The sequence below is a fragment of the Scomber scombrus genome, chromosome 13 (genome assembly GCF_963691925.1).
Source record: "Scomber scombrus chromosome 13, fScoSco1.1, whole genome shotgun sequence".
Taxonomy (NCBI): domain Eukaryota; kingdom Metazoa; phylum Chordata; class Actinopteri; order Scombriformes; family Scombridae; genus Scomber; species Scomber scombrus.
The window spans coordinates 27,149,098-27,162,433 of NC_084982.1; the positions used below are offsets into that span (position 1 = coordinate 27,149,098).

Consider the following 13,336-nt stretch of genomic DNA (forward strand, 5'->3'; position numbering starts at 1 on the left):
AAATGATGTGAGGAACTCGTGTTTATTATACAAGTCAGTTCTTTACATTTCCAGTAGAGTTGAACCACTCTTGCTGTGCATCTCAAACAAAAATCAGAGAAAAAAAGCAAACAGGCTGCAGAAATTATGTACATATTAAAAGTTAAACACAGGTTTTTTTCAGTAAAATTACTAAAGTCAAAATTTGAATACAGTAACTATACATTCATATTTAAAAATGAGGAAAAATCTTCATTTTTGCATTAAAATTAGCTTCAAAAATCATTTTTACTGTGTTTTGATGGCTCGGATCTTAAAAGGTCACTTTAAAAAGTTACTATATAAAACTGCATTCATACATTCAAAGTATACTATTATTATTATTATTGCTTTGTTTACTGTATGGATTGTACTAGAGTTGATTAGTCTTAGCACTGACTTTTGTAATAGTGTAAAAAAAATCCCTTCATAAAAAGAAACGATTCCCTTTAAAATAATAAAATAAAAATAAAGAAGTGAGGCTCTCATAATCATATGTCTCCATACACAGGATAAATTATAAAGTGCTGTGATGAGCCTGCACACTATCTGCTGCTTTTGTACTGCAATCAACTTATTTTTTTTTTTTTTAATGTTTTTGACCCATTTTTTAGAAAGTTTTTTTTCACTCCCAATCACACAAACCGCTTCCTCTTCCTCCCTCTTCAAAAAATTAGCAGTAACCATTTCTAACATCAGTTTTCAGCGTCTTCATGTTTCAATTTCATACATCTCAAAAGTTCGGAAGGAAAAAGTTAACAGTATGTACAGTAAAAATAAAAATAAAGACAGTACAGTCTCCCCCCTCCCGCTTTGTTACAGTGATGAGGTTCATCTGTGTGACACTTCAGACGTTATTAACCTTTAAGAAAAAAAGGTAAATTCATAGTTTTAATGGTTAATTTTTCCCTTTTAGGCTCCACGATCCTTCACTTTTAGATGATTAACTTGTCCGTCATGTCATCAGAGTCTCGGTGGAGGGTCGGAGGGTCGGGTGGAGGGTTACTACTTCTTCTAGCGAGGCTACATATCAGCTCAAACATGTGAGCAGCTGTCAAGTCTTGTTGATTCACTGTGAGCCACGTTTCTTCTTCCTGGTTTCCAGTGAAGGTGTTAATACTTCAGTTAAGTTACTGCTGGTGATCTGAGGGGTGAAAAGAAAAGAAGAGAGTAAATATTAGACACCGCCTTTCTGGTTGATCATAAAGAGGAAAATAAGTTAGTACACAGAAATGGTTTGAAGCAGGTTGCAACCAAATGTGTAAAAATCGTCTTCAACAGGAATAAAAGTGGTTAATAAGTTATTATTAATAATAACATCAGAAACATGCACTGATATAGAGGTATGATAGAGCTGCATAAATGATTATTATCATCATTCTTTAACTTTAATATTCTCTTTTTTTTTTTTTTTTTTTACATATATATTCTGATTTATGAACTTTATACAAACTTTTGGGAGAGATTAAATATATGTGCATAAGAGCAATAACAAGTATGACATAAATCCAGGAGAGGTTGGGGAAAAAAAGAAGAAATTAAATAAAAAGAAATATTTAAAAAGAAAAGAAAAGGGGGTTTACATTTATCTTCTTAATTGTGTCTTTTTAATCTGTTTTTTTTAACTTTATTTATTTTTATCTCTTACTTTCTGTCAAGTGCATTGGTCTCAATCCCCACATTTACTCAACTGTTCACTTACTGTATTTACACTCAGATAAAGTCTTGATTATTTCCCTTTCAGTCCGACCATTAAGAAGCTAAAACTAGACCATTATTCATAATTAAAGAGTTAGTCTCCAGTGATGTTCAGATGCTGTTAATTTTGTGTCAGAGTAACTTAAAAATCTCTGTATTAATAAAGACAAACATCTGTATCGTCCCCCAACCTTCATCACACCGTGTTAGTGACTCTTCCAGATGTGAACATGCAGCACAGTCGACTCCATAAGAGAGTTTCTGCAGGTTCATCAAGTCTCATTTCACTTTTAAAAAGAGATTTTTAATATTTGACTCACAGTCATACTGGTCAATTAGATCAAAGCATTAAAGTATGATGGAAAACCAGTCAAAGTAATTCATATTTTACCATATTTTCAGTACTTCCAAGCTATTTATAACAATAATTCTTAAAGATATAATTACTTAAATTAATATGATCTCCTAGACCGGATAAGGGGCAGAAATGAGATGGATTCATTAATGAGTAGGAAAAAGATTGCTGAGGTATGTGTCTGCAATCATATCAACATTAAAGCTGTTTTTCTTGCTGTAATCATTCCTCCTTTTCATACTGACCATTAAAAGATCCCTAAATAATGCACTTATAATATAAAGTGATGGAGGCCAAAATCCACAATCCTCCTTCTGTGTAAAAATAATGTATTTTAAAGTAGATGTGAAGCTTATCTGACACATTTACTGTCTTTTTAGCATCAAATTCTCCTCTTAGTGTTTCCTCTGTTGAGCTGTGGTGGAAGTATAGTAACAAAAAGACTTTGGAAGATGAAGATTTGACTCATTTGGACGACTGAAGCTTCATATTAGCTTCAGATCAACTTTTAAATACAGTTTTGCACTTACACTACCAGTCAAAAGTATAAAAAAGTACATTGTAAGTGCATCATGAAGGAATCTCTTAGTGTCCAGTATGAACAGGTGAAATGATAACAGCAAGAGAAACCTGTCAAACTCAAATTGTGACATGAAACTGACTTAAATACTTTTTTTAAAGCACTTGCAGACCTGCAGAAACCCTGACGAGCATGCAAAATAAGTTGTTGCACTTCAAACTGTCACACACACACACATGGCATGCAGCAATAAATGCCGGACCTTAGGGGTCCACTCTGGTGGGGGGAGGGGTCGGAGGAACCCCCCAGGGAGTGCCGTTCATCTTCTTCCCTAAACCTGTTGTCAGTGAAAAAGAAAAGAGAGAGAGAGAGAGAGAGCGTCTAAAATGGATCAAAGTCAGCTTCCTGCAGCTGTTCACTGCTTCAGATTCAGGATGAATATATGCAACATTAGACACAAAAACTACACTAACAATAACTCACATATATCTCAGATTGATAACACTTCTTCTATCCGTCATACATTAATTCAATAAGACAGAAATATTAAGAGTTTGTACCGTTTCCATTGCAGCAAGGCTCTGTGGTTTCCCAGTTCATGGCCTTCTGGACGGCTTTCTTCCAGCGAGCAAAGCGGAACTCGCTCTCTGTGATGAGGACACACGTGTTAGATGAGGTTATACACAAAGATTTTCCTCCTTTACTTTGTTAGAAATATGTAAAATAATAAATAGACACTGTCATGATAATAATGTCCACTAGATGGCAGCAAAGAATCTGATCTCCCAGCTCAGAATCAGCTGGTAGCTTAAGTTTTCTTACCATCAGAGTGAATCTGAGGCTCATATTTAACAGATGTGACGTGTGGGAGGTGATCGGCGGTTATGTCCCACACACCGACCCCCTCTGCCGCCCCCGCTGCCATGGCTGCACCCAGAGCCGTCGTCTCTGACATGACGGGTCGCACTGGAGCAGCCGGAGGAAGAAACACAGAGTTAATGGTCAAAAATGACAGAAACGGGTGTCAGCAAACACAGCAGGAAGTTTGAATTGTATTTATCCCCGTTTCCTAGGTAACACAGTCTTTATTTAAGATGAATAAAGTATGATAAGCAGTAGATGTGTCCTGGTATCCACACATTTGTACAGTATGATGGACGTTGTACTGTCAAGTTTTAGTTTGAACTAATGATGAAACGTTCATGTGTACACAGTTATGTACACACAGTTTGTTGTCTTCTCTTACTCTAGTATACACACTGTATATATATGTGTGTGTGTGTGTCAAGGGTTGTGTGTGGGTGTGTGTGTGTCATTTCTAAATGGGACAAAAGTCAGAAAGGACAGAACGAGTCTGAAGTCAAGGTTCAGATTCACGTCAGCGGTGGTTTCTAAACTTTAAAAGGTGAATTTAGTGATGCTGCATTTTGCTCTGCTGCTTTCATGAAAGACAAATTCACCTTTTTCAGCTTTGATTTTACCTGAGCTGCTTTTCCTTTAATGTGTACTTTACTCGCATCCTAACCCTAACCCTTTTGTAACAGATTATTCTTAGTCTAAGTCCAATTTCACTTTGCATCTTCACACTAACCCTGATATATAAAGTCCCTTAGAGATGCAAATGTATTGATTATGTGTGTGTGTGTGTGTGTGTTATATGAGGGTGGTCTTCTTACCTACGGGGATGCAGAGGATGTCAGCCTGCAGCTGCATCAGTAAACTGTTGGACGTCATGCCTCCGTCCACCTGCAGCTGAGTCAGAGGGATGCCGCTGTCCTGGTTCATGGCGTCCAGGATCTGAAACACACACACACACACACACAACATGCCATTTAGTTGATTACAAATCAGCTTATTTCAGTTTATAAAATCCTCAAACAGCGTCTTTAAACACCTGAACAACTCTACATGCAGGTAAAATTAATATTAACAGCTTTTGGCTTTAGAAATTGGCACAAAAAAAAAGCAGATAACAGAAATAAAGCTGATGTAATAGGAGATGTTATAGATTTATACAGTGAAAAATATTAAAATAACCCAAAAAAAACCACAATTTAAATAGAAAAATATTTTAAAAACCAGCAGGAAGTGATGAGAAGCTGCTCACCTCTCTGGTCTGGAAGCAGACGGCCTCCAGAGCAGCAAAAGCCAAGTGGTTCCTGTTGGTGAACTGTGTGAGTCCACAGATGATGCTGGAAAACACACAGAGGAAGCAGATGTCATGACAACTGCTGCATTATAAAGCTTAAATGATATCTTGTGTTATACTCTATTATAGCTCAGTTAGAAAGTGAGACTCTACTGGTCTAATATGAGCAAAAAAACCAACAACTTCTTGACCCTTTTATCAATAAGAGTGCTCTTTTCTGCTCAATTTAGGGTGAGATCGCAGCATGAATGTGTGTTTTCACAGCTGACTGTCTGTCTCACCCTCTGGCGCTGGGCTCCCAGTAGGGGGCGTAGAGTCCAGAGAAAGCCGGCACAAAGTAACAGCCGTGAGACGTTCCTGCTGCAGCTGCGAGTTTCTCTGAAAGGAGAGGATGAGGAGGAGGAGGAAGAGTTGTTACTTATTCTACTTTATACAAGGCAGGAGGGAAGCGTGATGTGTTCAGGTGTAAGTTTATGTACCGATCTCTGAGGACGACTGCACAATGCCCATGTTGTCTTTCAGCCATCGCACCACTGCGCCAGCGATCGCCACTGAACCCTGAGAGGAAGACACAAAAACATTGGACTCAAACAACCTCAAAGCTTCAGTAGACTCATAATCACAAATCAGCCATTAAAACTTATTTCTAAATGAGTGAAGCTGATGAAAAGTCTCTCACACACCTCTAGAGCGTAAGAAGCGGGCGCGTCTTTCCCCAGTTTGTATGCGATGGTGGTCAGCAGGCCGTGGTCTGACACGAGAGGCTGAAAAACCAGAAGATAAACATGTTTAACTAAGAGTGAAATAACAACAGTACAAATGGAAATTGATCATTTTTAATTAAAGATAAGTAATATCTTTCTTTGGTGTGATATCTTACCTTGGTCCCTGTATTTCTGAGCAAGAAGCAACCGGTCCCGTACCTTCATGTGACAGAGAGTGGACAAAAGACAAGATTAGAAAGTCTCTGATTGTCCTTATAAAAGTAGATTTAGCTTATTGTAATACTAATATAGAAGAGAGATTAAATTAAGAAGATTTTAAAAAGGCTTACGTGTTTTTGGCCTGGCCTTCTGTGAAGCACATCTGACCAACCAGAGCAGCCGACTGGTCGCCAAGACACTGATGGAGGAAATGTCACCGTTAGCAGGTCGTACATTTTAAACAGAACATGAATTACAGCTGCAAATAATTATTATTTCCATCAATAATCTGTCAATTTTTCAGTTCATAAATTGGTCTATAAGATACCAGAAAAGTGTTAAAAATGTCCTACAACTACAACCTGACCAGAACTGGCTTTTTGAGTTAAACACCAATATCGATATTTGAGGATTTTTAAAAAAGGATTATGCCAGCTAAATTATTTCTAAGGCATAAAAAAACATTAAAAACAGCCCTGAAAATGTGGTTCTGGAAGAATTGTGACCAGGTCCAACAGTTCAAGTGTCCGACAGATGTCAGAATTACATTAGCAGACTATAAAACTCACTACTTGTGGAAATAATAACACGAAAACTTCACTTGTAAGAACACTTATAAGTCCAGCTCATCAGTTCCAGTTTACTTATATTATAAAAAATCTATGAGAATAAGCTTTAAATACATAAAAACAGACCCAATAATGCTAATAGTTATTTTTTGCATTATAGAAATGCCTCAAGATATATAGACTGACATATGCATTGAAAAAATATACAACTATATAATGTCAGTGATGAGCTAGTCAGCCCAGGTTAAGTATGAGAGGGGCTTTAAGGGAAACTGTCACTCAGAAACATCTGGAGGGTAAATACAGATGTCACTCTTTTAAAGTTTACATTTAGATAAGATGTGAAGGTCCTTACCCCTGAGATAGGAACTCCTGCAAGAGAGTTGCATTTCTGGTTAGGAGACAGAAACAGACACGTGGTTAGATGTTGGAGAAATAAAACTGCAGGTTAACGCTGACTGTAACAGTAACACACAGGAGGACAAATTAAAGGAAGAACCGGCTCTGGGTCACTAAAAATCCCCACGAGGGTAAATCTTTAGGAAGAATGGTGTTCAACCCTCCAGTAGAGTTCACAGACTATATATAATCAATGCCAATGAGCATGTGGTGGCTTATTAAGTTACTTTATGTTGGTTTTTCCTTTAATTCGTCCCCCGTCTGAAGGCAATGGTTCGACCCAGATCTTCAAAAAACACACAGCAAGGATCAACACCAAATATGTTCACATGTAAGACATCTGGATTAAACAAAAAGATGTTTAAGTACTGTCTAATCAATGGAAGTGACTGGGAGATCAAACCCATAGACCAGTATGCCTATATTAACAAGTTATATTCCACCACCACAAACAGGCCAATATCCTGAATTTGCAAACCAGTCCCTAAATATGATAAGAACTATTAAGATGAAATAAGTCTTATTGTTGTCTTATAGTGTCAGTAACTAATAATATCATATCTGTTTGTAGCTGAAAATGCAACATCCATGGAAATAGTTCATATAATTAAAGGATATATCAACATATTTTATAGTTTCATGTCAGTGTAATCGACATAAAAGGGTTTTATTTCTTGGATATGAATAATTAAATGTTCTCTGCTATAAAAAACTGTAGTAATCCCACCCAAATTCATTCAGTCAGCATGTTATCAATCAATCAATATTTATTTATATAGCACCAAATCACAACGAAAGTTATAGACTGTACTCTGTACCTGATGATGTAATGCATAATTCATGTTGTTCTCTGGAAACCAATAATCCTAATAATCAAGAACGATCCCGTTTTATTATTCAATGGAAAATTGATTATCTATGATGATGCCTTTGGGTGCACACAGTTTATGATGAGAGTTATCATCGTATTAAAAGCAGCAGCACCTTTGCTCCGGTTAAATAGAAGAGCTGCATAAAGTTTTCAATATAAAACTGAATATTACTGGTTTAAATATCAGGATTAAACTATACAATTAAGCAAAAGTAGTAACAGCTAAAGAGATCAACAGTCTCTTTGTGGCTCTTAGAAATACTTTCGCCCCCAAAATTGACAACCTGCCATTAAAAAGGTGTCCAAAGGTTTAAAAAAAAAAAAAGGAAAATCTGACCTATAAAAGTGAGGAAAACAAACACAGTTGCCTCTTTGTTGACCTTTGGACTGTGAGGCAAAGGTGCATGTTGCATAAAAAAACATTTTAAACACGTAAAACCATGTTATGGTGCAGAGATAAGATCCCATCATAGACAAACAGAGACGCACGATAACTTATCGCTGTCAAATTTTAAAAAGACAGACGTCGTTTAGCTGGAAAAGGATTTATTACTTCACTAGTAGTGTGTTATCTGGTGTTAGGAAGAATTTTATCTTATCCAGTTATAAAAGGTAATAACAGTAACACACATATTCATTGAGACCTTTCAAAACAATGTCTTATGATTAAAGAAGAAACACACACACCCACACACACACACACACACACAAGGTTAACTGAGCTCACCATAAAGCCGTATATTTCAGATGAGCTTCTGACTTGAGGGAGAATTTCCATCGGGACGTCAAAGTACCTGAAAGCAACACAACAAGCAATCAGATGATGATGATGCACGAGGTTTATAAGTATGTGCATGAATTAGCAGCCAAAAAACAAGACAGGCAAGAACATTTGAGCATTATAGGGGACATAAAATGCTTTTTCTGATCTTCTGTCTCTTATATACTGTTGTCTATGTGGTCCAGTGTTTATACTAAACATGGTCAAACCTCTAAAACTTGAGGAGATGTATGTAAAAATGCTACCTGACAGTCAAAAGTCCTGGATGCTAAATTACTTCAATACTTCCCCATGGAACTGACATCAGATTATTCACCCAAGCCCACAAACAGCCTTCTGTTCTATAGTCTTTTGTTTTCAGCTCCTTTTATATTGTTGTCTATGTGGTCCGACATCTATACTAAACATGGTCAAAGTTCTTAAACTCCCTAAAAGTCAAAAGTTAAATTACCTCCATTTCCCCATCAAATGACCACCTGTTATATAGTCTTTGTTGCTTAGGTTGTTGCTAGGCTACGCTGCTATGTTGTCAACTCGTGTATTTCAGATCAGATTTCAACTCAAACGTGTACAGGTGTGTTTCATATTTTGAGTAAAGAACAAGAAAAAGAAGTAAAATCCCTGCTACTACTGTTTGTTTACTTTGTGGTGGCCAATCAGAAGAGAGACAGGACAACCTGTTTCAGACAGAGGCTGCATAATATTAATCCTGTATACGTTCAATATACCATCATCATGTGCAATATTATCTGTACTATTCACTATGTGCAATATAACTGAGTACATGCATTCACCCTGTTTTTATACTATTTATTGTATTTATTCATTATTCGACTGTAATGTGTCTACTTGTCTATAGTTTTATGTTACTGTATGTAGTTATGTTCCATTGTAAAATGTGCAATGACAATAAAAGGCATTGAATTATTGAATTATGAATTGTGTTTCTGGAAGTTTAAATCATGCAAAGATATTCCAGTAGAGCCCCAGAATATAAATAAATAGAGCTGGAAATGTGAAGAATATGTTTAATTTAAATGTGCAGACTGTCTATGGGAGTTTTAGTGTGGATATAACGACAGCATCAATCTGAAGTTGAAAGTCTTGAAAGTTACCCTGTCGTGATTTCTTGCAAACAAACACAGTTATGTTTACATTCAGTATTTCTCACTAAAAACCTGAACTGTGTTTCCTCATAATAAATATGTTAAAATCTAGTTAGTTGTTCACACGCTAATCACATGATTCACTCTGTGTGTGTGTGTGTGAGTGTGTGTGTGTGTGTGTGTGTGTGTGTGTGTGTGTGTGTGTGTGTGTGTTTCTTCTTTAATCATATAAGACATTGTTTTGAAAGATCCCGATGAATATGTGTGTTACTGTTATTACCTTTTATAACTGGATAAGATAAAATTCTTCCTAACACCAGATAACACACTACTAGTGAAGTAATAAAGCTTTTTCCAGCTAAACGATGACTGTCTCTTTAAAATGTGACAGCGATAAGTTATCGTACGTCTCTGTTTGTCTATGTGTGTGTGTGTGTGAGTTTAAATGTTTGTTAACCTGCAGAGTTCAGGATCCCAGTCCAGGGTGTGAATGTTGAAGAGCATGGTGCGACTGGCGTTTGATACATCTGTGCAGTGGACTCCTCCGTTCTTGCCTCCCGTCAGACACTGAGGACAAATAACACAGTTAAAGAACCTTATATTCTGCAAAACTCTGGACTAAAGCATCATATCACAAAATACTCTCAGCTTTTATCATTTGAAGTCTTAATCTCAGAGCTGCTCTTACCCAGATGATCCAGGAGTCCACCGTGCCGAACATGGCTCTCTCGCTCAGCACCGCCTGTCGCACCTCGTCCACGTTGTCCAGCATCCATCGCAGCTTCACCGCGCTGAAGTAGGTGCTGATGGGAAGGCCTGTCTTATGCTGCAGAGACGAGGACAGCGGAAACTCAGATTAGAGCGTTCGTCCAACCGTGAGGACGACATTCCTTCATAGAAGACACTCAAATATCAGACAATAAAACAACAAAAAAGATTATTATTAGTAAGGTTCCTGTCCATCTCTCTCACCTTGAGGTGGTTCTTGTTTCTTCCAGGAGTTTTGTTGATGAGCCTCTCCACTGTGGACTGTGTGCGCAGGTCCAACCAAACTACAGACACAGCAGACGAAGATTTACCCCTCAGATATTCAACCTGAAAGCTTAAACTCAGCTCAGATAACTCCACAAAACTGTCAAGTAAAAATCATCCGTCGTTAGAGATAAAAAACCTTAAATATAAAATGGAAACTATCCTGCAGCTGTGAGGCTATAAAGAACCAGCAGCACCAGTTCTGCCACATATAAAGCTTAGGTTAAACCAACAATGCTGAAGCCACAACTGAGCCATGAAGACACAACACAGACCTGATGAAATGGAAACATATAGAAATATATTCAATTTGGTTAAAATTCTCAGTTTTTAATATTTAAAAGGTCATCACTTGTTGTAAAACTAATCAAATATACTCACACCCTACTTTGCTTCCGTGCACATAAATCTCCCTTTGCCATTTCTCCTGATTAAACAGATACATGCTTGAATTATGATTTTAAACCGGCGCTACCAAACCTGTTTAATGACTCATTCAACGATCATATTTCAATCAGTGCATTAAAAAAGGACCAGTGTGAAGATTTAGTGGCACTGCAACCAAATGAATACCCTTCCCTCTCCCATTATAACGTTTAGGAGAATGAAACTAGCTAAAAACACAAATGGTCCTCTTTAAAGACAGAGTTTGGTTTGTCCGCTCTGGGCTACTGTAGAAACATAGTGCAACATGGCGGCCTCCACTCCCTGTGTCGATATAAAGGGTTCAATCTAAAGTAATAAACACAATGGTTCTTATTTTAAATGGGATTATACACTAATTAAAACATACTCATGAATATTATACATTATACTCCATGTATGCTAAGTTTTTACCACCAGATGTCACTAATTTCTACACACTGCATCTTTAAAGAGAGCAAAACTGCCTTAAAATTCAGGGAAAAGTTTGTATAATGAATAAGTACACACACACATTAATATAAAGACCTTGATAAAAAAAAAAATAATAATGCTTCAGTCATCTAATTGGTTCTGATGGTATGTTTATAGTCTAATTTTCACTGAGACACACTGAAAGCAATCAGAAGTCTTTAAAAACATCACTCGCATGTGTTTCCACATGGTGCCTTTTCGTACTGACTAACTGGACATTCCTGCTGGCCTCTTGAAGAATCATTGTCCACACTGAAGGAGGTCGACTGGCCATGCACCCCTCCCACCCCCCCACCCCCGACACATCAGGCACATTCCAGCCTGCACACAAACTCTTCTATCGAGGCTGAAACTTTTTTTTAAAAAGGGCCTGAAGGGTTGAGAATGAAAAGCTTTCTCTTCTCTCTGCTGGTGAGGTTAACATTAATGAGCTCAACATTAATGAGCTCAGCTCCTACAGCTGAAGCACTGCCACACGGGACAGTGGGTGGGGTGAAGCAGGGTGGGGGGGTCGGAGGGGTGGGGGGGACAGGAACAGACATGAAACAGGACACTACCATCTGATGCAACTCCAGACATGAATTGTGCTGTTTCTCTGATGACACAGCCTTCGTTTTTTGCTCAATGGACGATGTTACAACCAAGAAGTATGAAGTAATGAGGCTGACTCTGCACAAGTTTGTATCCAGAGATGTTTTAACTCAAATTATTGGTACAAAAAAACTGTAAAAATCACTAAATTAAATGTAGATCTGACCACAAATACACTTCAATTAAACCACTTTTCTTTTTTTCCTTTCTCCTATTTAATAGATCAGTTTGATATTGATATTTTCTAACATTCACGCCTTATTTCAATGTGTTTAAATGATCTTAACTGTACCTATACTTCATTCATTCACATGTAAAACTGGACTCACCAATAGCGTTGTAGAGCGGCTCTCGGTCTCTTTGTCCCAGACTAAGGTGGTCTCTCTCTGATTGGTCACTCCCACCGCTAAGAAAAACAACAAACAACATCATTAAAAAGTCAATAAAGACTCTTCACCTCCTCCACTCGTCCCCTTTTCTGTAAGGTGTGGTTAACACACAGTTACCAGGTGAAGACACACACAGTCAGTAACGGTTATCAGCATGTGAATCGGTATCGTTCCCCACCTTTAATGTTGGAGACGTCGATGTTGAGCTGGCACAGTTTCTCACAAGTCCTCTCCATGCACTCATAGACAGACTGCATGATCTCCTTAGGGTCCTCTTCCACCCAGCTGATGGATAAAAACACACATTAGAATAATAAAATAAGACAATATTTAGATCTAACTTTGTATCATGTGCTTAATAATGACTAAAATGTGCATCAAAATACAAAATATATAGCAAATTAAAGGCTATATGTCAATATATACAGTGTAAGATGACTCAACTAAAGGCAATATGAGTATTTTTATTTCCTTTTATACTTTATTTATTGACATAATTTCATTTGATGCATATTGTGCATGTAATATAAGCTACATAGTGACTCATAGATAAGTTTAGAGTTCAGTGTGTCAACCAGTAAATAATTAATTAATACAGCAATCAATTAAAGTCAATCAATAACAATATTTATGGCACAGATTTCAACTGATACAGTATATTTTAGTCATCTTAAATTCATAGATAATAATATGAGTGTTTTAATTTCCTCTGCAAAGACCTAACTTTTTAATTTTTTTACATTAAGGGAAAAAAACATTATTTCTGTTACAAAACATATAGCAAATTAAAGAGTAGATGTCCGTACATACAGTGTAATGAGTATTGTATTTCCTCTGCAAATCATAGCATGTGTTTTTATATATTAACTACAACAGACTGTGTTAAATATACCATCCTCTGCTACTGTGTTATACATTTTAAAATGCAGTAGACAATAATAATCAGTCAACCTTTGCCAGATTTTTGTGCCGACAATAAAACACAAACTGAACCTTGGACTCAATTTAGTTTCACACATCAAATTTTAAAAAAAAAAG

At 37.0% G+C, this 13,336-nt stretch overlaps 1 protein-coding gene across 1 annotated transcript in view; it reads right to left on the reverse strand.

The window, feature by feature from the left end:
• Window positions 1-3: 3 nt before the first annotated feature.
• LOC133992582 (glycerol kinase-like) overlaps window positions 4-13,336 on the reverse strand; it is an 18,658-nt gene continuing 5,325 nt past the window's right edge. The window contains 18 exon segments of the mRNA XM_062431262.1: window positions 4-1,162; window positions 3,152-3,238; window positions 3,414-3,557; window positions 4,268-4,388; window positions 4,699-4,783; window positions 5,022-5,118; window positions 5,220-5,298; window positions 5,424-5,504; window positions 5,621-5,663; window positions 5,795-5,862; window positions 6,588-6,623; window positions 8,230-8,296; window positions 9,847-9,956; window positions 10,078-10,215; window positions 10,362-10,441; window positions 12,239-12,262; window positions 12,265-12,315; window positions 12,477-12,583. Coding sequence (XP_062287246.1) covers window positions 1,149-1,162; window positions 3,152-3,238; window positions 3,414-3,557; window positions 4,268-4,388; window positions 4,699-4,783; window positions 5,022-5,118; window positions 5,220-5,298; window positions 5,424-5,504; window positions 5,621-5,663; window positions 5,795-5,862; window positions 6,588-6,623; window positions 8,230-8,296; window positions 9,847-9,956; window positions 10,078-10,215; window positions 10,362-10,441; window positions 12,239-12,262; window positions 12,265-12,315; window positions 12,477-12,583 — 1,432 coding nt within the window. The 3' untranslated portion in view covers window positions 4-1,148.